General features: G+C 45.8%; 1 protein-coding gene across 1 annotated transcript in view; it reads right to left on the reverse strand.

The window, feature by feature from the left end:
• The window catches only part of LOC126281456 (cytochrome P450 6k1-like), a 60,181-nt gene that overhangs the window by 25,639 nt on the left and 14,588 nt on the right, over positions 1-19,954 (reverse strand). Inside the window, exons 2-3 of the mRNA XM_049980441.1 lie at positions 19,352-19,608; positions 2,345-2,664 (exon numbers count right to left, since the gene is read on the reverse strand). Of these exons, the coding sequence (XP_049836398.1) occupies positions 2,345-2,664; positions 19,352-19,602 (571 nt within the window). The 5' untranslated portion in view covers positions 19,603-19,608. The remainder of the gene's footprint in view (positions 1-2,344; positions 2,665-19,351; positions 19,609-19,954) is intronic.

Genomic DNA, 19,954 nt, shown 5'->3' on the forward strand with positions numbered 1-19,954 from the left:
CCTAGAACCGCTCAGCCACTACGGCCGGCAATGGAGGTGTATATTGCCGTTGGTGTACTCTACATGTGAGCAGAATCTCGTTGGGTTTTCTGCCAGGTTTCGAGACAGAGTTTCGTTGTGGAAACTATGAAAAGCATGTCGCATTGAATTTCACTCTAAATATCGAGATTCTTTAAAACTTCGTCAATCTTAGATATTTTGCATTGTTTTAAATTTCGCACGCTTTTTTGTTGCTTGTACAACAGTATTCTGAGCTGGGGGATCAATACCATCTGTCATTAATCTCTCAATTGCCACCGATAGTACTTCTTTCGATTTAAACCACATGTGGTCTACCCTTACATAGTCAAATCGGAAGGAATGGAGACTGTCTCCTAGGAAGGCGCCAAACGAATGTTTATCTGATATAGAGAGATATGAGAAACAGTCAAATGAAAACTGAACTCCCCCACAATGGGACCATGGAACGGTTCCATTCAAAACTAATTACCACACGTGTAAGATATTTATCCCTCTGGGAGATGAGACGATCAATTTCTGTTTCGTAGAATGCAGTCTGCCACTGACAGATCCACAACTGCACCCATTCTTTCAGTACCTCGTCCGCAAAGATGTGAAGGTGAAAGGTCTGCACTCTACGGACGACGTCACAGTGTTTGCCAACCAAATCCCTGAAGCATAGGCTTGGTCCGATTGGCAGTGTGGTGGGGGCTTTACCGTGCAACAGGATGATTCCACCAACAACATTCCGACAGCCTAAGGACAAACGACAGCAGTGGAAACTCCCACATCTCTCCCGCCAAAGAAATCCAGACTTGAAACTTCCTGGCAGATTAAAACTGTGTGCCGGACCGAGACTCAAAGTCGGGACCTTTGCCTTTCGTGGGCAAGTGCTCTACCGTCTGAGCTACCCATGCACGACTAAGGCCCCATCCTCACAGTTTTACTTCTGCCAGTACCTCGTCTCCTACCTTCCAAACTTTACAGAAGCTCTCCTGCAGAGAATCTCTCCTCGCAGGAGACGAAGGTAGGAGACGAGGTACTGGCAGCAGTAAAACTGTGAGGATGCGGCGTGAGTCGTGCTTGGGTAGCTCAGATGGTAGCGCACTTGCCCGCGAAAGGCAAAGGTCCCGAGTTCGAGACTCGGTCGGGCACACAGTTTCAATCTACCAGGCACGTTCATATCAGGGCACACTCCGCTGCAGACTGAAAATCTCATTCTGTAAATCCAGACTTGTCCACACAAGTTCCGGTAAGGTCATTATGGTGTCCTCCTCTGACTGCAGGTACCCTCTTCTCGTCGAGTTCTTCCAGCGTGGGATCTCAATCAATGCACAGCACTATGAAGACGCATTGCAGAAACTCAGACTTGCCATAATGTGAATACCGCGAGGAATGATGTCGGAAGGAATCATCCTTTTGCACGATAACGCCCGTCCGCAAGCGCGAAATATTAAAGTGCAGTCCATCCCTCGAAATCGCTCGGGGGTGCACTGTAAATCTGATGTAAACTGGCAAGATAAGAGAAGCCCTTTCTACAGGCAGTGTTATTCTTCGACAGAGTGTGTGGCGGCGAGGGGCATTGTGGGTAAGCGCCGTTTTCAGAAGACCCCGTGGGTCGCGGTTGGCAACGACCCAAAGCTATTGGTATCTACATGGAATTGCCAACCGGATGAAGGATACGCTTCAGCGATTTGGTTGGGAAACACTCCAACATCCTCTGCACAGCCCGGATCCTTCACTGTGTGCTTTTAAGATCTATGACGATTTAAAGAAAGACATGCTTGAACGTCGGTTTCATTTGGATGAGGAAGTTAACGAGTGGTTATAGTTGTGGATATGTCAGCGGCAGACTGCGTTCCACAAAAAAGGAACTGATCGTCTCCTCTTCTAATGGGATAAAAATCTTAATGGTTGTTGGGTGATTGATCTCGGAAGGGGGACCAAACAGCGAGGTCCCATCGGATTAGGGAGGGACGAGGGAGGAAGTCGGCCGTGCCCTTTCAAAAGGGACCGTCCCGGCATTTGCCTGAAGAAGTTTAGGGAAATTACGGAAAACCAAAATCAGGATGGCCGGACGCGGGTTTGAACCGTCGTCTTCCCAAATGCGAGTCCAGTGCGCCATCTCACTCGGTAATGTCTTAATGCGTATGGTGATTACTTTTGAATGGAACCATTCCATGGTCCCGGTGTGCCGGGAGTTCGGTTTTCATCTGACTATCGGTTATATTTTGCGTTTATTTTTGGTTGATTTGGATGTATCAGCTAAGCCCAAAATGGTACTGCACTGAGAGACACGAACTGCTTCTTTCTGGTAGTGTGGCTGGCGCAGAAAGGCACTCACCGAAGGCGCAGTTACTGATGACGTCGGTGGTGAAGCGGGCCATGATCTCGCGGGCGTCGACGGCGCCCTGCAGGAGTCCGAGCAGCTGGTCCGCGCAGCGGTCGACGATGGGTGCCATGCGGCGCAGGTGGCCAGAGGTGAAGGCGGGGCTGAGCTTGGAGCGCAGCACGCGCCAGCGCGGGCTCCTCATCAGGAAGAGGTTGGCGTGGCCCAGCGGGTCGCGGAACTGGCCCGTGCGCGCGTGCCGGTCGGGGAAGGAGGCGAACTCGGACACCAGCACGCGCTGCACCAGCTCGGGGTCGCGCACCATCAGCGCGGGCCTGCCGACAGGGTACAAGGTGACCATTACTGAATTGTTGGTTACAAACTTTATTCAGCATGTAAACATCACTACAGGTATTCGGAGATAAGTTGTGACATGTTCTATATGCCTGCCACCATTGGCGATGATGTGCCGCAGACTAATGGCGAAATTCTGCATGACCCGCCGAAGCGTCGGAACATCGATGCTGTCGATGACCTCCTGAACGGCTGTTTTCAGCTCAGCAGTAGTTTTGGGGTTATCGCTATACACCTTGTCTTTAATATCGCCCCATAAAAAAGGCGTAGCATGTGTTCAGATCAGAAGAATATGGCGGCCAATCGAGGCCTATACCAGTGGCTTCTAGGTACCTTGGAGCCAGAATGTTTTTTTCTGTGTTTTTTTTGTGGTTTTAGGGCGCACGACTACAGTGGTCGTTAGCGCCCAGACTAAGTTATGAATGCACTGCGAGGCACAAGGTTAAAACAGAAACTAAAAGAGACAACACTATAAGAGGCACATTAACAGGCAAGGGATTAAAAGAAAACAGCATAATCAAATGTCCTTAGACAGGTTTGTCAAGTGGATAAAACGAAGAACGCGAACAGTTGCTGCTAGGTCATTCGCTAAAATGGCATCCAGAGTACATTGCAGGCCAAGATCAACGCGCAGTGTATTAAAGTTCGGACAAGACGTTAAAATGTGGCGTACCGTCAGAAATTTCCCACCATGGGCAGAACGGCGCTGGCGCAGCCGTCAGCAGATGGCGGTGGCTGAACTGGCAGTGACCAATCCGTAACCGGGCCAAAACGACCTCCTCCCGTCGAGAAGGGCATAAAGAGGTCGTGCAAGCGTTGGGGAGAGGTTTAAAGGCCCGAAGCTTGTTGCCAGTAAGTGTAGCCCAATCGGCATGCCACAGCGATAAAATGCGCTGACAAATGACCCTGCCAAAATCAGATGAAGGCACACAACAAGAAGCTGTCCGAGGTTGGAGGACCGCAGCCTTGGCTGCGGCGTCTGCAGTTTCGTTCCCAGAGATACCGACATGGCCAGGAACCTACATAAAGGTAACCGGAGAACCGTCGTCCGCCAGCTGCTGAAGAGAGCGTTGAACCGGATACGGATCACAGAGGCTCCGGCTGGCGCTCAGGGAATCAGAGCAGATGACAGAAGCAGAATGTCGGTGGCGGCGGATGTAAAGAACAGCGTGGTGGAGGGCAAATAGCTCAGATGTAAAGACCGAACAGTGGCTATTGAGCCGGTATTTGAAACTGTGTGCCCCGACAATAAAAGAACACCCGGCACCGTCATTGGAGTTAGAGCCATTTGTATAAATGAAGATCACATTAATGAACTTCGAACGAAGTTCGACAAACTGGAAGCGGTATACTGAAGCTGGGATAACCTCCTTTGGGAGCGAGCTCAGGTCAAGGTGGACGTGAACCTGAGCCTGAAGCCAAGGTGGCGTTTTGCTCTCGCCCACTTGAAAGGTTGCAGGGAGTGGAAAATCAAGGTACTGAAGGAGGCGACGAAAGCGAACTCCAGGGGGTAGCAGGGCAGATACATACAATCCGTATTGACGGTCGAGAGAGTCGTCAAAAAAGGAACGATAAGACGGGTGGTCGGACATCGACAATAGCCAGGATGTGTCCCCACAGTCTTCCTCCAAACATCACACACTCTCCTACTTCCATGGGGTCGAGCTCCGGCTTACACGAACCATATCTTATCGAAATCAGGATCACTCTAGATAATGGAGATGAATTCATCTTCCAAAACCTTCACGTATCATTCGGTAGCCATCGTGCCATCGAGGAACATCACATCGATTATTCCGTGACTGAACATTGCGCGGCACATAGTCATCCGTTGAGGGTGAAGAGGCTTCTCGATCGCGAAACGCGGATTCTCAGTCCCCCAAATGCGCTAATTTTGCGTATTCACGAATCCGTCCAAATGAAAGTATGCTTCGTCGCTAAACCAAACCATATTCTCATCAAAGTCCTTTTCGGCAGTTTTGCGTCGGCCAAACACAACCGCTTTTCCATGACCCTGGGGCTTAATGGGTCATAAGTTTAAATTTTGTATGGGGAGAGATGCAGGTCTTCAACAAAAATTTGTCACAGTGTCTCACAGTTGATCCCCCACCTGTTGTGCAACTCGTTTAGTCGGTTTCACGGGGTTGGTTTCAAACACAGTGACTGTGTTATTATTGTTTTCAGGCGTTGTCGCCATTTTTGGACGACTGACATTGCCAACACTGCCATCACGAACATTGTTAGCACACATGGACCGGTTGTCTTCAGCTTGAACTCGGTCGCAAACTTCCGTTGAACCGCAGTTGGGCTATTATTGCTCGCATACTAGGCCTATACGCTCAGGCACGCTGTACCGTGACATTTTCACGTGCAAATGGCCGACAGCAACAAGGCGCATGTACATACAGATTCCCATCATGCCCCTCGGCCAACCGTGCAATCTCAACGTCCGAACGCAAACTGTTCAAAAGTTCTGACGATTCTATTTGATATATTTCAATAAATGTCACACTTTAAGTCACGCCAGCTCGGACAATAAACCACTGCCCTTCAGTCCCTTACAAAGATTGGCACACGCCTCTCTAGGTATCCGAAAGCTTTGCGATTGGTACAGTTGGTCCGCTCTAGATACGGTTGCAAACACTGCAACCGCGCGAATGCGTGCGACGCAGTCATTCTCGCAATATCCGTGGTTTGCGTCTAAGGCGAAAGATGTGCTGGTGACAGACAATGGACGGCTGCAATTGGTTTCGACTGACCAAAGGAAATTCTTCTGGCTCAAAAGCGTTTAATAAACCTGCTCCAAAGGGATCAGTGCGTGCAGCGCGTAGCTTTTTTTGATCAGTCTCGTAGTCTTGTTGTTGAAGAAAATAAGTATTAGTTTCCTGCTAGCCTCTGAAATGAACTACACATCTCACTCTTTTGAAAATTTAAAACATCCTAGCGGCTCACTTCAGACTTGATATGGCGTAGGTAGAAACATGGATGCTGTAGTGTCACACGTATTTTGGTGAAACTAAGCTACATACTAGATTCATAACCACTGGACACATTGCACCCCAGTGCCTAGCAACTACAACAGTGATAATTTTTCTTAAAATTAGATAATTTCCAGCACTTGCAATGTTTAGCTATTTATTGCATTGTAATTTATTAACATTGGCATTAATTATTTGCAATTTATAGTCATTCAGCAACAAAATTTGTGTTACTAAAATCAATGAGACAAGTTTATCAAATTTGTCATCGTTTTTATATAATGAACATGTGTAAAAGGAAGCAGGATGTTGATGAGGAAAGTGGAAAGTGTCAGGAATAATTCAGAACTCCTTCAGTTTAACATTATGTGCATCACTGCTTCTCCAAAAAAGTGCCGATCTCAAGTGGGAAGCAGAAACATTTGACTCAATTTTGATATTTCTGGAAAGCCTGCATATGTACTTAATTATTTAACTAATGAAATATTGCACCACTTACGTATTTTTTCATGCTTAGCACGACGCATTTCCAGAATTTCTCATTGTCATAATCAAATATTTACATTAGTATTTTGTGTGTTGTACTGCCTCCCTCGCACTGAAGAAGTCATGTTGAAGTTATAAGGTACTGTGCCTCTTCCATTATGCTGAAAACGACATACTCGCAAAAAAATTGTTCACACTGTTTGTTTCACACTATATGTGTGGTTCAAAAATGGCTCTGAGCACTGTGGGACTTAACATCGGAGGTCATCAGTCATCTAGAACCTAGAACTACTTAAACCTAACTAACCTAAGGACATCACACACATCCATGCCCGAGGCAGGATTGGAACCTGCGAGCGTAGCGGTCGCTCGGTTCCAGACTGAAGTGTTTACGTGGTTTTCTGCATTATGGAGGAGGCCCAGTATCTCATGACGCAACAGTACATTGCAAGATAGGCATAACCCATATACAGACAAAATACTTATGTAAATATTAGCACTTGACTATGAAAATAAATGTTCGAAACTCATAGTGCTAGGCATACGTACCAGATGCAGTGTTTCATTGCTTAATTCAAAAACGTTTGAGCAAAGGTGTCAACTAGCGCACAGGTGTCCAAACAACGGAACACGGGAGTTAGGCGCTCGAGTAAACGCAAAGGTTTCTGACGGTCGAAACTATCGCAAAGGAGCGCATGTGCAGTTGAGACAGTTTAAAAACCGTTGGACTCCTTTATGATGCCTTTCCGCGAACGAATCTAATGTAACTGCGCAGGGACTGTTCAGCACTAACAAACTGGTTTACCACGTGTGTCTGTTGTGAATTAAGAAAAGTTCGGTGGTTTTCCGTGTCTGTATTACTAGTGCACAGTGCCTCCACACTAAAATTAGTACTTCAAAATGAAAGGCAGGAAACTAAGTAGTCAATCTCAGCAGACTGTACACAACGTTTTAATGTTTATGGAAGGTGAGTCATCTCAGGGAAGGAACATTCCGGTGCAGAAAGTTCAGCTGAGAGCGCATATGGCCACAGACGTTTCGCGTTACGCTATCTAGAAAATTAAAAGAGAACGTAGGCTATGGTCATCTAGCGGAGCAAGGGAGTTTGTAACTGTAGATATAAAACGGAAACTCAAAACAATTACAGACAGTCTAGTTTTGATGAAGCCATTGTTTAAAACTTTTATCTGATCGAAAACGAGTGCCTATAGTGAAACGAATTAAACAGGAGTCGAAAGAAATTGTAAACTTTCAAGCAACGCTAGTGTACGGCAGTTGTGGAAGGAATTAAATTTCCAGTGGAAGAAAACAAAATCATGTAGTTACAAATTGTTAGAGAGAAGCGACATCCGCGAAAAAGAATTGCGTATTTGAAGCAATTAAAAAAAGAAAAAAAACAGGGAGGAAAACAAAGTACTTGTTTACTGATAATACAACTCACCGTCTCTTCAAAGCGGTATCAAAGGGATAGTACCTAATAATATCCCATGCAGGCGGTAAAAATTGTTACGTGGAAGTCAAATCAAGCAACGGAAGATTACCGCAACCACGTGAACCAACAAAATTATGAAAAATGGTTGACAGAAAAGATGATATCCAATTCAATTTAAAATCGAACTCTGTACTAATTTTCGTCAATTCTCCATATCACAACGTTAACATAAACAAAGCTCCGACGTCTAATTGTATTAAAGACGTTGTCAGAAATTGGTTAACGAAGGAACGTATCAGTGAATACAATTGTACTCCAGTCAATGACGTTCAGACCGAAGACGTTTCTGGAGACGCCCCGGACAGCGGTGTGGTGCCAGCCTGACTGTCGCCCGCTCTCCGGCCGAACAGCCTGGAGTGATGGTCTGGGGTGTCACTTCTTTTCCCAGCAGTACCCCTGTGGTTGTCATCCACGGCACCCTTACAGCACTCACCGCTTTGTTGCCCTTTACGCAAGCCATCCTGTGCTCACATTTCAGCAAGATAATGCCCGCCCGCACACGGCGAGAGTCCCTACTGCTTGTCTTTGTGCTTGCTAAGCTCTACCTTTGCCAGCAAGGTCGCCGGATCTCTCCCGAATGTCTGCGCCCTCCAACCAGCTCGGATTTTGACGATTTAACGGGCCAGTCGGACAGAATATCCCTCAGGAGGACATCCAATACGATTTAACGGGCCAGTCGGACAGAATATCCCTCAGGAGGACATCCAATACCTTTATCAATCAATGTCAAGCCGAATAACTGCTTTTTTGAGGGTCATAAGTGAACAAACGCGTTATTGTCTTACTTTATTTATGAATGTCTTTCTCTTGAATTAATCATCCAATTTTTATGATATTTTAATCATTTGTATGTCTTTACATGTAGAGTACATCATATCTACAGATTTCCATCCCATTCGGATAATTTCTTCGTGGTGCTTCTTTTTTTGTCTTCGAGTGTACGACGGCCATTATGGTTACTAAAAATAAACTAAAGCTAGCAACTTCATGGCACTTGAGCGGTTGAAAAATGAGACTTCGAAAGCCATGTCGTGTCAGGCAGATCTCTGTTTCGTTCGTCATTGTGTAAGCAGCATGCGATTGAAATGGACTGTATTATTGTATCTCCTGTCACTTGTGAGGTATGTTCTGTGATTCATCTCTTGCAAGCAGAAGGACTCAATGCGGACAAAACTCATCTTCGATTGTTTCGGTTTTTTTTTTTTTTTTTTTTTTTTTTTTTTTTTTTTTTTTTTTTTTTTTAGGGCGCACAACTACAGTGGTCATTAGCGCCCAGACTTAGCTATGAATGCACTGCGAGGCACAAGGTTAAAACAACAACTAAAAAGGACAACACTATAAAAGGCACATTAACAGGCAAGGGATTAAAAGAAAACAGCATAATCAAATGTCCTTAGACAGGTTTGTCAAGTGGATAAAACGAAGAACGCGAGCAGCTGTTCCTGTGTCATCCGCTAAATTGTCATCCAGAGTACATGGCAGGCCAAGATCAATGCGCAGTGTATTAAAATTCGGACAGGACGTTAAAATGTGGCGTACCGTCAGCACTTGCCCACATGGGCAGAATGGCGCCGGCGCAGCCGTCAGCAGATGGCGGTGGTTTCGGATGTATGGGCGGGAATGGGGTCGAGTGATGATGTTATGAGGAGTGATGCAGAAAATTAATGGCTGGTCGCACAGGTGTGCAAGTCGAAAGTGGTCGAGGAAGACATTCAGATATCAAATGGTTCAAATGGCTCTGAGCACTATGGGACTTAACAGCTGTGGTCATCAGTCCCCTAGAACTTAGAACTACTTAAACCTAACTAACCTAAGGACATCACACACATCCATGCCCGAGGCAGGATTCGAACCTGCGACCCTAGCAGTCGCGCGGCTCCGGACTGCGCGCCTAGAACCGCGAGACCACCGCGGCCGGCCATTCAGATATAACATGCATTTATGTAATATGTTTACGAAATTGTGCATTACAGACGTCTTTTCTCAATTTTCTAACTTTCGGAAAATCTGACTAAGATTTCAAGGACAACACTCTTCAACGTTGTCACAGAGGCTTTCGGTTACCACAAGTCTTATGCACGGTGGGTACCAAAATGTCTAATCGATGTTCACAAAACCGAACGAATGGGTAGGGCCTCGATTGCCATCGAGCGAGGTGGCGTAGTGGCTAGCGCACTGGACATGCGTTCGAGAGGATGGTTCAAATCCACTTCCGACCATACAGATTTAGGTTTTCCGTGATCTCCCTAAATGGCTTCAAGCAAATGTCGGGATGGTTCCTTTGAAAAGGAACGGCCGATTTCCTTCCCCATCCTTCATGCAGTCCGAGCTTTTGCTCCGTCTCTAATGACCTCGTTGTCGACGAGACGTTAAACCAAATCTTCCTTCCTTCCTTCCTCAATAACCTTAAGCGCTACAATGAAGAGAGGGAGGACGTTATGAAGAGGACCTTACGGGGAGCGAGACATGGATGCAGTACGTGATCTCTGATACTAAGGAAGTCAAAACAGTGGGTGCACACTCATTGTCCCAATGAGCTAAAAAAACTCAAGCAGATGGTATCAAATCTCAAAATATTTGGTACAGTTTTCTGGGATCGCAAACGATTTTTGACAATAGACTGTATGTAAATAGCGTTTGAGATAAATGCGACATCACAGATTTCTTGTGAGCTTCTTCCTAAACTCCGAAGGGCAATCCAAAAAATGTGGTGATTACCGAAGGAATGGCAATGCTTGACTCTCTATTGTGAATCGACTGAAGGAAAGACTCAGACTTTTCAGCAGGTAGATTTTCGAACATCCCCCCTTGCGCTCCTTTATAGTCAGAACTTGGCACCAAACGACTATCGTCTCTTCCCCAAGATGAAGACCTGGCTAGCTGTTCAGCATTTCACTGCCAACGAGGAGCTCAAGAATGCTTTCAACAACTGGCTGAAGCACTATGCAGCATCTGTTCTTGATGGAGGGGTAAAGAAGCTGGCGTCATGGTATGACCAATGATTGAATTTGGATGGTGATTACGTGGAGAAGTTCTGTCAACATGTAAGTACAGATTACATATAAAAATGTTCTTTTTTTTCTCCTTTTAATCGGCAATCGGAGTTTAATTTATGACTATCTTTCATGACTTCCTTATAGGGTCTCCAAACAACAGAACAATACTCTATAATTGCTCGCACTAGTCTCTTGTGGGCGATTTCCATTATACAGATGCACTACATTTCCCCAGACCAATTCCAAAAAATGAAGTCTTTTATTTGCCTTTCCTGTTACAGGTTTTACTTGATCATCCTACTTCATACTCCTTCTTCATGCTATCTGGAAATACTTATAACCACGTAAAATGGTCAACGTGTACATCAGTGGCATTAAGAATAGATGCTGCCGGTTGCAGCAGTTATTACAGTCAGTTATTACATTGTCTGCTCCGCTAGCTCCGGCCAGCATCCTCCTACGTCGCACCGGAGGTAAACAGGAGACCTGGGTTCGGTGTCCAGCTGTAGGATGTAATTAGAGCTCTCCAGAGACGTGACTCGTAGTGATCACTTGGCTCTGGTGTGCGAGAAGGAAAGTATGGATAAACTTCGCAGAGCTTGGCGCAAGGTGCCGAAGATAACAGACACTAAGAACAGAGCCAACTTCGCTGGCTTACATAGCCAGGCAGAAACAACGTAGACGCGCTTAAGTGGTTAAGGTGAAATGTGTGCAGGCTTCACACTCATGCTACATTGTGACGTAGCTAACCACCATGTTTTCTTAGCTTCTAACTATAGTAAATAGCATTTTCCGTTAAAATGTGTAGCTTCGTCAATCCATGTTTTTCGGTTATTCGGAAAGTCTCTGGTGCTTGCTATAAAACCTGATTTAGGATGACCTTTTCATTCAGCTATCTTAACTTCATTTAGAAGCAACTTCAGCCCGTCAACTACCTATAATACATTCTGAGTGACACAAAACTTCATGTATACGGCAACAGCTCAGCACATTATAACAGAAAACATGTAATGCAACAAAACCACGTACGCTATGTATAAGTTAAAAGTTTATTTAATGCTCGACTACTACAACATAGTCTTAGTATAACACAAAACTTCATGTGACGTAGCGACTATCACAACATAGTCTTAGTATAACACAAAACTGCATGTAATGTTGCAACGACGCACTCCACATCTTCGCCGAAGGCGTATTCTTGACATCAGACACATGGGAGAATGATCACTTGTTTATTAGAAGCCACACAAAATTTTACTCGGCGTATCTTCATTTTGTTCGTAAACAGCTTCGGCATTAAAGTCAGCACTTCAAACAGCTTCGGCATTATTAGTCAGCATTTCGGCTTCCCGTGAAGGGGCTGAAAAACGAGAAATTATGTGAGTACGGGGCTAGTGTGAAGCCCTGGGAGCTCCTAGAGCGCGGTTTGTCGTCAGAACGTACCTCTGTGTCATTCTCCCAACTGCTTCGACGCCACTACCTCGCCTGCTTCTGCGCTCCCCGTGACTTGGACACGACGGCGGCTTCGCCGAAAACTCCAGTCTTCACAGTCTCAACTTTGGCCATCACAGCTTGTTACAGTTGCCGAGGTTTGTATGCAGCGGCGATGTCATCGGGAACTCGGAACTCCTTATTCTCTCAAAGCCTCCTGTTACGAGTTGTGTGGCTTTCAAACTGTGTCACAAATGATTACCATGTCTCCTTTTATACCTTTCCAACAATGTTAACTTAGGTTTCCGTGGAAATATCTCGTGACGTTTTAGCTTCGCCTATTGTTTTCTAAAGCCGCCTCATTACATATCCATTTTAGATGTGTAATCAAGGACGATCGATTGTGATAATAAGCAATGGGCCGTCTATTCGTTATAAGTACTCCATTTACGTCGAAAATTGAGAGAACGTGTTTGAAGATTATTATCCAAGTCGCATCCATTTGCCCGGAGGCTGCTGTCATGTTGCCTTCACAATTGCATCACGCAATGGAAGGCGTCACACGCCTGTAGAGTTGCAATTGGCGTGTGCTCGTCCATGTGAAAGCAAGTGCGACCGAACCTCATGGATGGCGAGTCTTAGAGAACGACTTCCGCTCACTCGGATTCGACACAAGGGTGCAATGCTCTGGATGTATGTAGTGCCTAAAAACCCCGGCGAACGTAGAGAGAAAAGATAATGTTGTGGAACAATCGTCCTCCAGTTGGAAGCAATTTTTCGCCGTGCACAGACGCCTACGAGAGTCTGGGTCATTCAAGCCGCAGTGAGATCGCAAAAGTCTTCGACAAAGAATTGTCCACACAGAAGAAAGTGAGTAGACATTATTGGACCATGAGCGAAAAGAACGAATTTTCTCGGAGTGGAGGAGTACGCGCTAATATGAAACTTCCTGGAAGACTAATACTGTGTGTCGGATCAGCACCCGAAACAGAGACCTTTACCTTTCGCGGGCAATTGCTCTACCAGCTGAGCTGCCCGAGTACGACGCACGACCCGTCCTGACAGATTTACTTTTACCAATACCTCGTCTCCTTCCTTGCAAATTTCACGGATTTTTCCCTGCGAAACTTGTGGAAGTAGCTGTCCTGGGAGGAGGGATATCGTAAAGACATGGTTTAACCACAGCGTGGGCTTCGAGGAGTGCTGGTCGCGCAAGTTTCGCGTGAGAACTTCTGTTAAGTTTGCAGGGTAGGAGATGAGATACGGGCAGAAGTCAAGTTGTGAGGAGGGCTCGTGTGTCATACTAGAGTAGCTCAGTTGGTAGAGAATTTGCCAGCGAAAAACAAAGGTCCTGACTTCGAATCCCGATCTGGCACAGAGTTTTAATATGCCAGGAAGTTTCGTGTGGGAGAAGATTCTCAGCACACACCCTAGCCAATGAAATGGTTATTCTACTTCTTCTCAGTGTAGCCTGCAGGTATTAGTTGACACAGGTGAGATGTATTACGACTCTTAATCAGGTAATAGTCGGAAGTTAGTACGAGGGGCTTTTAATAAGTATTGCGAAACATTTTTTCTCGCCCAGTTTCGGTTGAAGACCATAAGGAGCAACGGGGAACCGTCTGTGCGGAATTGCTTGCGTGTTACGAGGCTGATAGTGAGAATTTTTTACAGAATATCGTCGCAGGCCACGGAAGTCGGTTTATTACTTCCAACAGGAAACAGAACGGCAATCCAGGGAGTGATGCCACACCACCTTGTAATATTTTTGGCTTAGTCAGCTATCATATTAGGCTCCAAGAAGCTGTTCCCAGAGCAGTGGAGATGTAAGAAGTATATATCTGATGAAATGTGGTGTGAGGTACCTGTGACAGATGTTAGATTCGATATCTTTCCCGTGAGAAAGACCGCCTGCATATTGCTACTGCTCTGTTATTGGCTGCTGTGTTCGGAGCAAGGGCGCCAAAACGTTAAAGTATAGTTATTATTATTAGTTAAACCACTCATTGGAATGACTTCACTTTTTAATATAAATATCTCTCAACAGCTGACTATCAGTTAGTCATTTTAGAATTATTAAAAACAATTTAAATCAAAAACAAAAGACTGACGAAATTGCAGACGAAGCACTTCGGAAGCGTTCGGGTCACGACTTTTCTGGTATGACGCGCGAAGTGTTTCGGGCTGTTCGTCACTCTGGATTAGGCACTCGAGATGTACAGTCATGTTGTCTCTGGCAGGATGTGTTTGCCAGTATTTAGTATTAAAAGATTCACTCCGGTAATCATGAGGCACAGACACGTGCCACAAATAGTGTAAAGATACATTTTCGTGAACATTGTGTTTGATCGTGTACTTTGCTGTATCAGAAAGTGTTGTGTTAAGATCATGTAGTCTTCTCATGTGGCTATATTAAAATACGCGAGTGGCATCCCAAAGAAGTGATACGTTATTTCAGAACAGAACCTCGCTAAAAATCAGTTTCAGCCTCAAGATACAGAACCTACGACCTGCGTGCTGTTCTCTGCGCTGGGGACATCAACTTGAAGACAGCAGGTTAATGAACTATAACAGAATCTCCGTATTCCACACAGGGCAGTGGAAACAACTAGGCACCTCACGTGTACTGCATGCACAGTACAAATGTTCTCAGTGACACGTCATCTGCAACAATGCAGAGGAGGTAAAGGAGGATGATCGTTATTAACACCAACAATCAATTCATTCTTCCATACTTGCCGTAATCTCTCGTCCGGAGAAAAAGTCCAAAGCCGCACCCTCATCCGCTAAAGTCGTGGTAACAGTCCTCTGGTTGCTGTGCTTCCTTAATGTGCAACGATCAACTCTGAAGTGTATTGCGCTACCCTCAGGAAACTGAAGAAACGGCTTCAGCGTGTTTGTCACCACAAAAACGCAAACGAACTTCTCCTTCTTCATCTCAACGCAAGGCCTCACACAAGCCCGCACCCGAAAGGAGCTCACAAAATATCACTGGACTGTTATTCCTCATCCATCCTACAGCTCAGATATCGCACCTCCCAACTTCCATCCCTTTGGCCTATGAAGGATGCACTCCTCAGCAAACAGTACGTGGATGATGAGGAGGTTACTGACGCAACAAAATGTTGGCTCTGACGTCGACCGGTAGAGTGGTAACACGTAGCTATACAGGGCCTTCGAGTAAGGCGCCGTAAGGCCGTAGCACTGAACAGAGATTATGTAGAAAAGTAGGTTTCTTAGCCAAAAGAGTGAGGAATAATGTGATGTATTGAAATTCTGAATCAAACCAAACCGCTTTAAGAAAAAAATATATTGTATTACTTATCAAACGTCCTTCGTAGAGTTCTATGTTGAAAGAAGCATTTATTAAATAAATTTCCTATCACGAACAACCTAAGACCAGTATTTACATCAGACAGATATTTTTACAAGACGCAGTCGGACCATACTTCAATTTTTATTGCAAAAAAGTTACATGTCTTGTGGATGGGAATGAACAGTGTAATGATAATGAAGTGTGATTAGAGAGTAAACCCAAGTAAGACGAAAGTAATGGGAAGCAGCAAAAATGATAATAACGGTAAACTTAACATCATAATAGGGGTTTTCAAAGCAGACAAAACGAAAGAATTGTTCTATTTTGGAATCAAAATAACACGTGCTGAACAAAGCAAGGAGGACATAAGAAGCGGACTAGCACATGAAAAGAGGGCGTTCCTAACCCAAATAAGTCTTCTAGTGCCGAACATCGACTTTAATTCGAAGAAGAAATTTCTGAGAATATCTTGAGCACAGCATTGTGAGGAAGTGAGTCATGGACTGTGGGAAAACTGGGAAAGAGAGTGAAAGGTTTTGATCTGTGGTGCTGTTGAAGGATGTTGAAAATTAGGTGGTCTGATAAGATATGAGGAGGTTTCCCGCAGAACTGGTAAGGAGAGGACCGTTTGAGAAACCCTAAGAAGAATTAAGAGCATTATACGCGGTTCAGTCACATTAATCCTTTCAGACATGATTTTTTTATGGAGGGAGGAAACTTTCTCTTTGTGTGCTAATGCTGTTAGGTGATTTTTAATAATTTTAGATGCAAGATTTATACAAAAAAATGCACCCGTTTTCAAGTCATACTTTGTACTGCTTGGCTACATTTTATGGACTAAAGTAACTAATTACGAAATATTCTCTACTGTAATAACTAGTATAATGATCATTCAGTACTTACCACGCGAAATAACAGTAATAATATTCAATTATACAATAGAATGTAGCGAACGAACCACATCCATGTATTCTGGTGGTCACGAGCTGCTGCGCACTGCTGCGTTGACTTGCTGATATTTTCATAGTGATGCTCAACAGTTGACAACACTTGCACGTAATGAAAAGGTTGAACATTCACAAACGTGAACCTCAGGTTTCCATTCGGAAAAAAAGATCCTGCTGCAGCTAAGCCAAAGTAAAAGTTGACGTATACAACTGAAGTCAGAGCGTCTGTGAGGGTTAATGTGACCACCGCCTATGTACGATGCCAAAGTGCAATAGCCATTCCCAGCGGCAGGTGATAGCAGTAGCAGTGAGTGGTATATAAAGCATGTCGGAAAACAGTCCTTGTTGACTAATGCGGAAAAGGAGGCATTATCTGACGTCCCAAAGGGCACATAGTTGGCTTTCCGGCCAAAAGTGGAAGCTTACCGCAATGGTTAAGTTTGTAAAGTGCTCGCATGTCGCCACTTTTAAAGGGGTATACCGTGCATGGCCAAATGGCGCTCTCCGAAATCGGCACAGAGTCAACTGCGGTGCACCAAGGGCCATAGATGGCAAGAGTGAAAGAGGGCTGTGGAGATGTGTAGGGGCGAACAGACCAGCAGCTGTTGAGCAACTGACAGCCCAGATGAACCAAGGAGTTATGTTACGTTATATTATGTTAACCAGGGACCTAGAAACGACGGAGAGGCTCCGTCCCCGCCGCAGTCGCAGTGGTCCACAACCCCACGTCGATTACCGCAGTCCACTTCACCTCTCTGCCGCCCCACACTGAACCGAGGGTTATTGTGCGGTTCCCCCCCCCCCCCCCCCCCCCCCCCCCTCAGGGAACGTCTCACACCAGACGAGTGTAACCCCTATGTTTGCGTGGCAGAGTAATGGTGGTGTACACGTAGGTGGAGAACTTGTTTGCGCAGCAATCGCCGACATAGTGTAGCTGAGGCGGAATAAGGGGAACCAGCCCGAATTTGCCGAGGCAGATGGAAAACCACCTAAAAACCATCCACAGACTGGCCGGCTCACTGGACCTCGACACAAATCCGCCGGGCGGATTCGTGCCGGGGACCGGAAAGCCGTGCGCTAGGCCGCACGGCCAACAGGGCAGGCTGACGAAGGAGTTACTGACAGCATCTCTTCAACGGCCGTTCAACGAACTTTGCTGCGTAAGGGCCTCCGGAGCAGGCGCCTGTTTCATGCACCCATGCTGACTGCTGTTGCCGGCCGCGGTTCTAGGCGCTGCAGTCCGGAACCGTGGGACTGCTACGGTCGCAGGTTCGAATCCTGCCTCGGGCATGAATGTGTGTGATGTTCTTAGGTTAGTTAGGTTTAAGTAGTTCTAAGTTCTAGGGGACTGATGACCTAAGATGTTAAGTCCCATAGTGCTCAGAGCCATTTGAACCATATGACTGCTGTTGGTCGGCGGTGAAAGCTGGACGTCAATGCCGCAACTGGACTCCGCTGGGTGGCGACAGGTGTAGCCTTTTCAGATGAAACACGTTTTATGCTCCATAGGGCAGATGGCAACAATCGTCGGAAGGGTGTAGGTCGGAGAAAGGGAGCGTTACGATGTGGGGAATGTTTTCAGGGTGATCTAACCATTCTGGAAGTCACAATGGATCAACACAAATATCCATCTATCTTTGCAGACCATGGCCACCTCTACATGCAGTTAGTTTTCTCCTTAGCACAATGGCATCTATAAGCAGGACAACTCTCAGTGTAAGTGCATAGTTCGAAGAGAACAAGAACGTGTCTGCCATGTATGCCAAGCCATCGAACTTCTCGGATTTAAACCCAATTGAGAATCTGTTGGACCACCTCGTTCGGGCCGTCCACGCCGTGGATCTTCAACCGAGAAATATTACACAGCTTCCCCCAGCTCTGAAGTCGGCATGGCTTCACACACCTGTCACTACAGTTCAGAACCAACTGATTCTTTTCCTGAAAATCCGCACTGCAAACGTTGCTTATTCAGGCCATTTGGCAGGTCGCCACTTTAATGTGAGCGGACCGTGTAATAGTACGAGTGTTAAGGCGTCAAGGAATAACTACCAATGTACTAGAGGGAGTTAAAGGGGGTAAAAACTGCAGAGAAAGAGAGAGAGACTCGGATACGAGGTACGGCAATAAAGTAATGAGACTGATGTGAAAACAAATATTGCTCACCGTTTTAGTCAAGTTTAGTGTTGTCTCCTTCCAAGTAGTTCCCTTCTAATTGCTGACACTTTTTCCAGCGCTTCTACCATTGATGGTAACATTTCTGGAACTCATATTCTGAAATATTCTCCAAGACCCTCGTCACAGTTTTGTGGACATCTTGTGTAGTTTGAAAAAGGTGTCCCTTGACCGCCTTTTTGACTCTTGGAAATAGAAAAAAGTGGCACGGAGCGATATCTGGTGAATAAGGTGGCTGTGGTAGTACTGAAATTTGTTTTGAGGTTAAAAATTGCTGTACTGACAGAGCAGCATGGGATGGTGCATTATCGTGATGCAGAATCAAGTCATCAGCAATGTTGGCACGGACACAAAGAAATCTTTTACAAAGTCTTTCTAAAATTTCTTTGTAGTAATACTGGTTAACTGTTTGTCCAGGAGGCACCCACTCTTTATGAAGAATTCCCTTGGAATCAAAGAAGCACACAAGCATACATTTCAACTTCGACATGCGAGCTTTTTTTAGTCTAGGTGATCCCTTTGGGCCCCTTTGCGAACTTTGGCGTTTTGTCTCTGGATCGTACTGAAAAACCTACTTTCATCACCAGTGATAACATGGCTCAACAACTCTGGATTGATTTCCGTTTGATCTAACAAATCGGCTGCCACATTTTTCCGTGTTTCTCGCTGTTGTGGTGTGAGATTTATGTAGAAACCACATAGAAGAGTGATGGGAAAACGAATCACCCTACGGGTGCCAGTACAGCCTGCAGCGTAGATGTGGCGACCTCACCCACTGGTAGCAATAAGCTACGGGATACATTAACTAGTACTAAATAATTTTTATGCGTGTTGCGGAGGCATTACTCACTTGTGCATGAAGTACATGCCGACGTAGGGGATGCCCTGTCCCGCGTCGTAGACCCGCTGTAGCAGGTCCCTGGCGGACTCTCTCAGCAGCGCGAGGTCCTGCAGGTGACCCATCAGAGGGTGCGGCCGCAGCGGGCACGCCACGCCGCGCTGCTGCCAGTAGCTGTGTGATTGGCGCACCAGCCACCAGCACAGCAGCACCGCCATCGTCGCCGCCGACAACCACAAGCTCGTCACACCTGCCGCCTCCATGCCGATCTGCAAAACAAGCTCCGACTGTTGTTGAGCCTAACACTGCCACATACTTATGGTACATGCCGACTTGCAAAGAACACGCAAACCAGCATTTAGCTTCACAGTACCGTAATCATAGGATCTCGTACTAAGTGTTTTCGATGATAATATAAACAAAACGTTACAAAATCCATACTCCCGTTAGCTAAGTGGTAGCTCTGCCCTCCCTTATGCCCCCACTGACGACGCAAGACACACCCCCACCCTTCTACTACTTCGGGAACTTTTACATTAAACACAGCTATGTCCGTATCGCAGCACCACCGACGAAACAGGCGTCGGCGCGGGATATACAGCGTGTTACAAAAAG

Source organism: Schistocerca gregaria, chromosome 7 (genome assembly GCF_023897955.1).
Source record: "Schistocerca gregaria isolate iqSchGreg1 chromosome 7, iqSchGreg1.2, whole genome shotgun sequence".
Lineage (NCBI taxonomy): Eukaryota > Metazoa > Arthropoda > Insecta > Orthoptera > Acrididae > Schistocerca > Schistocerca gregaria.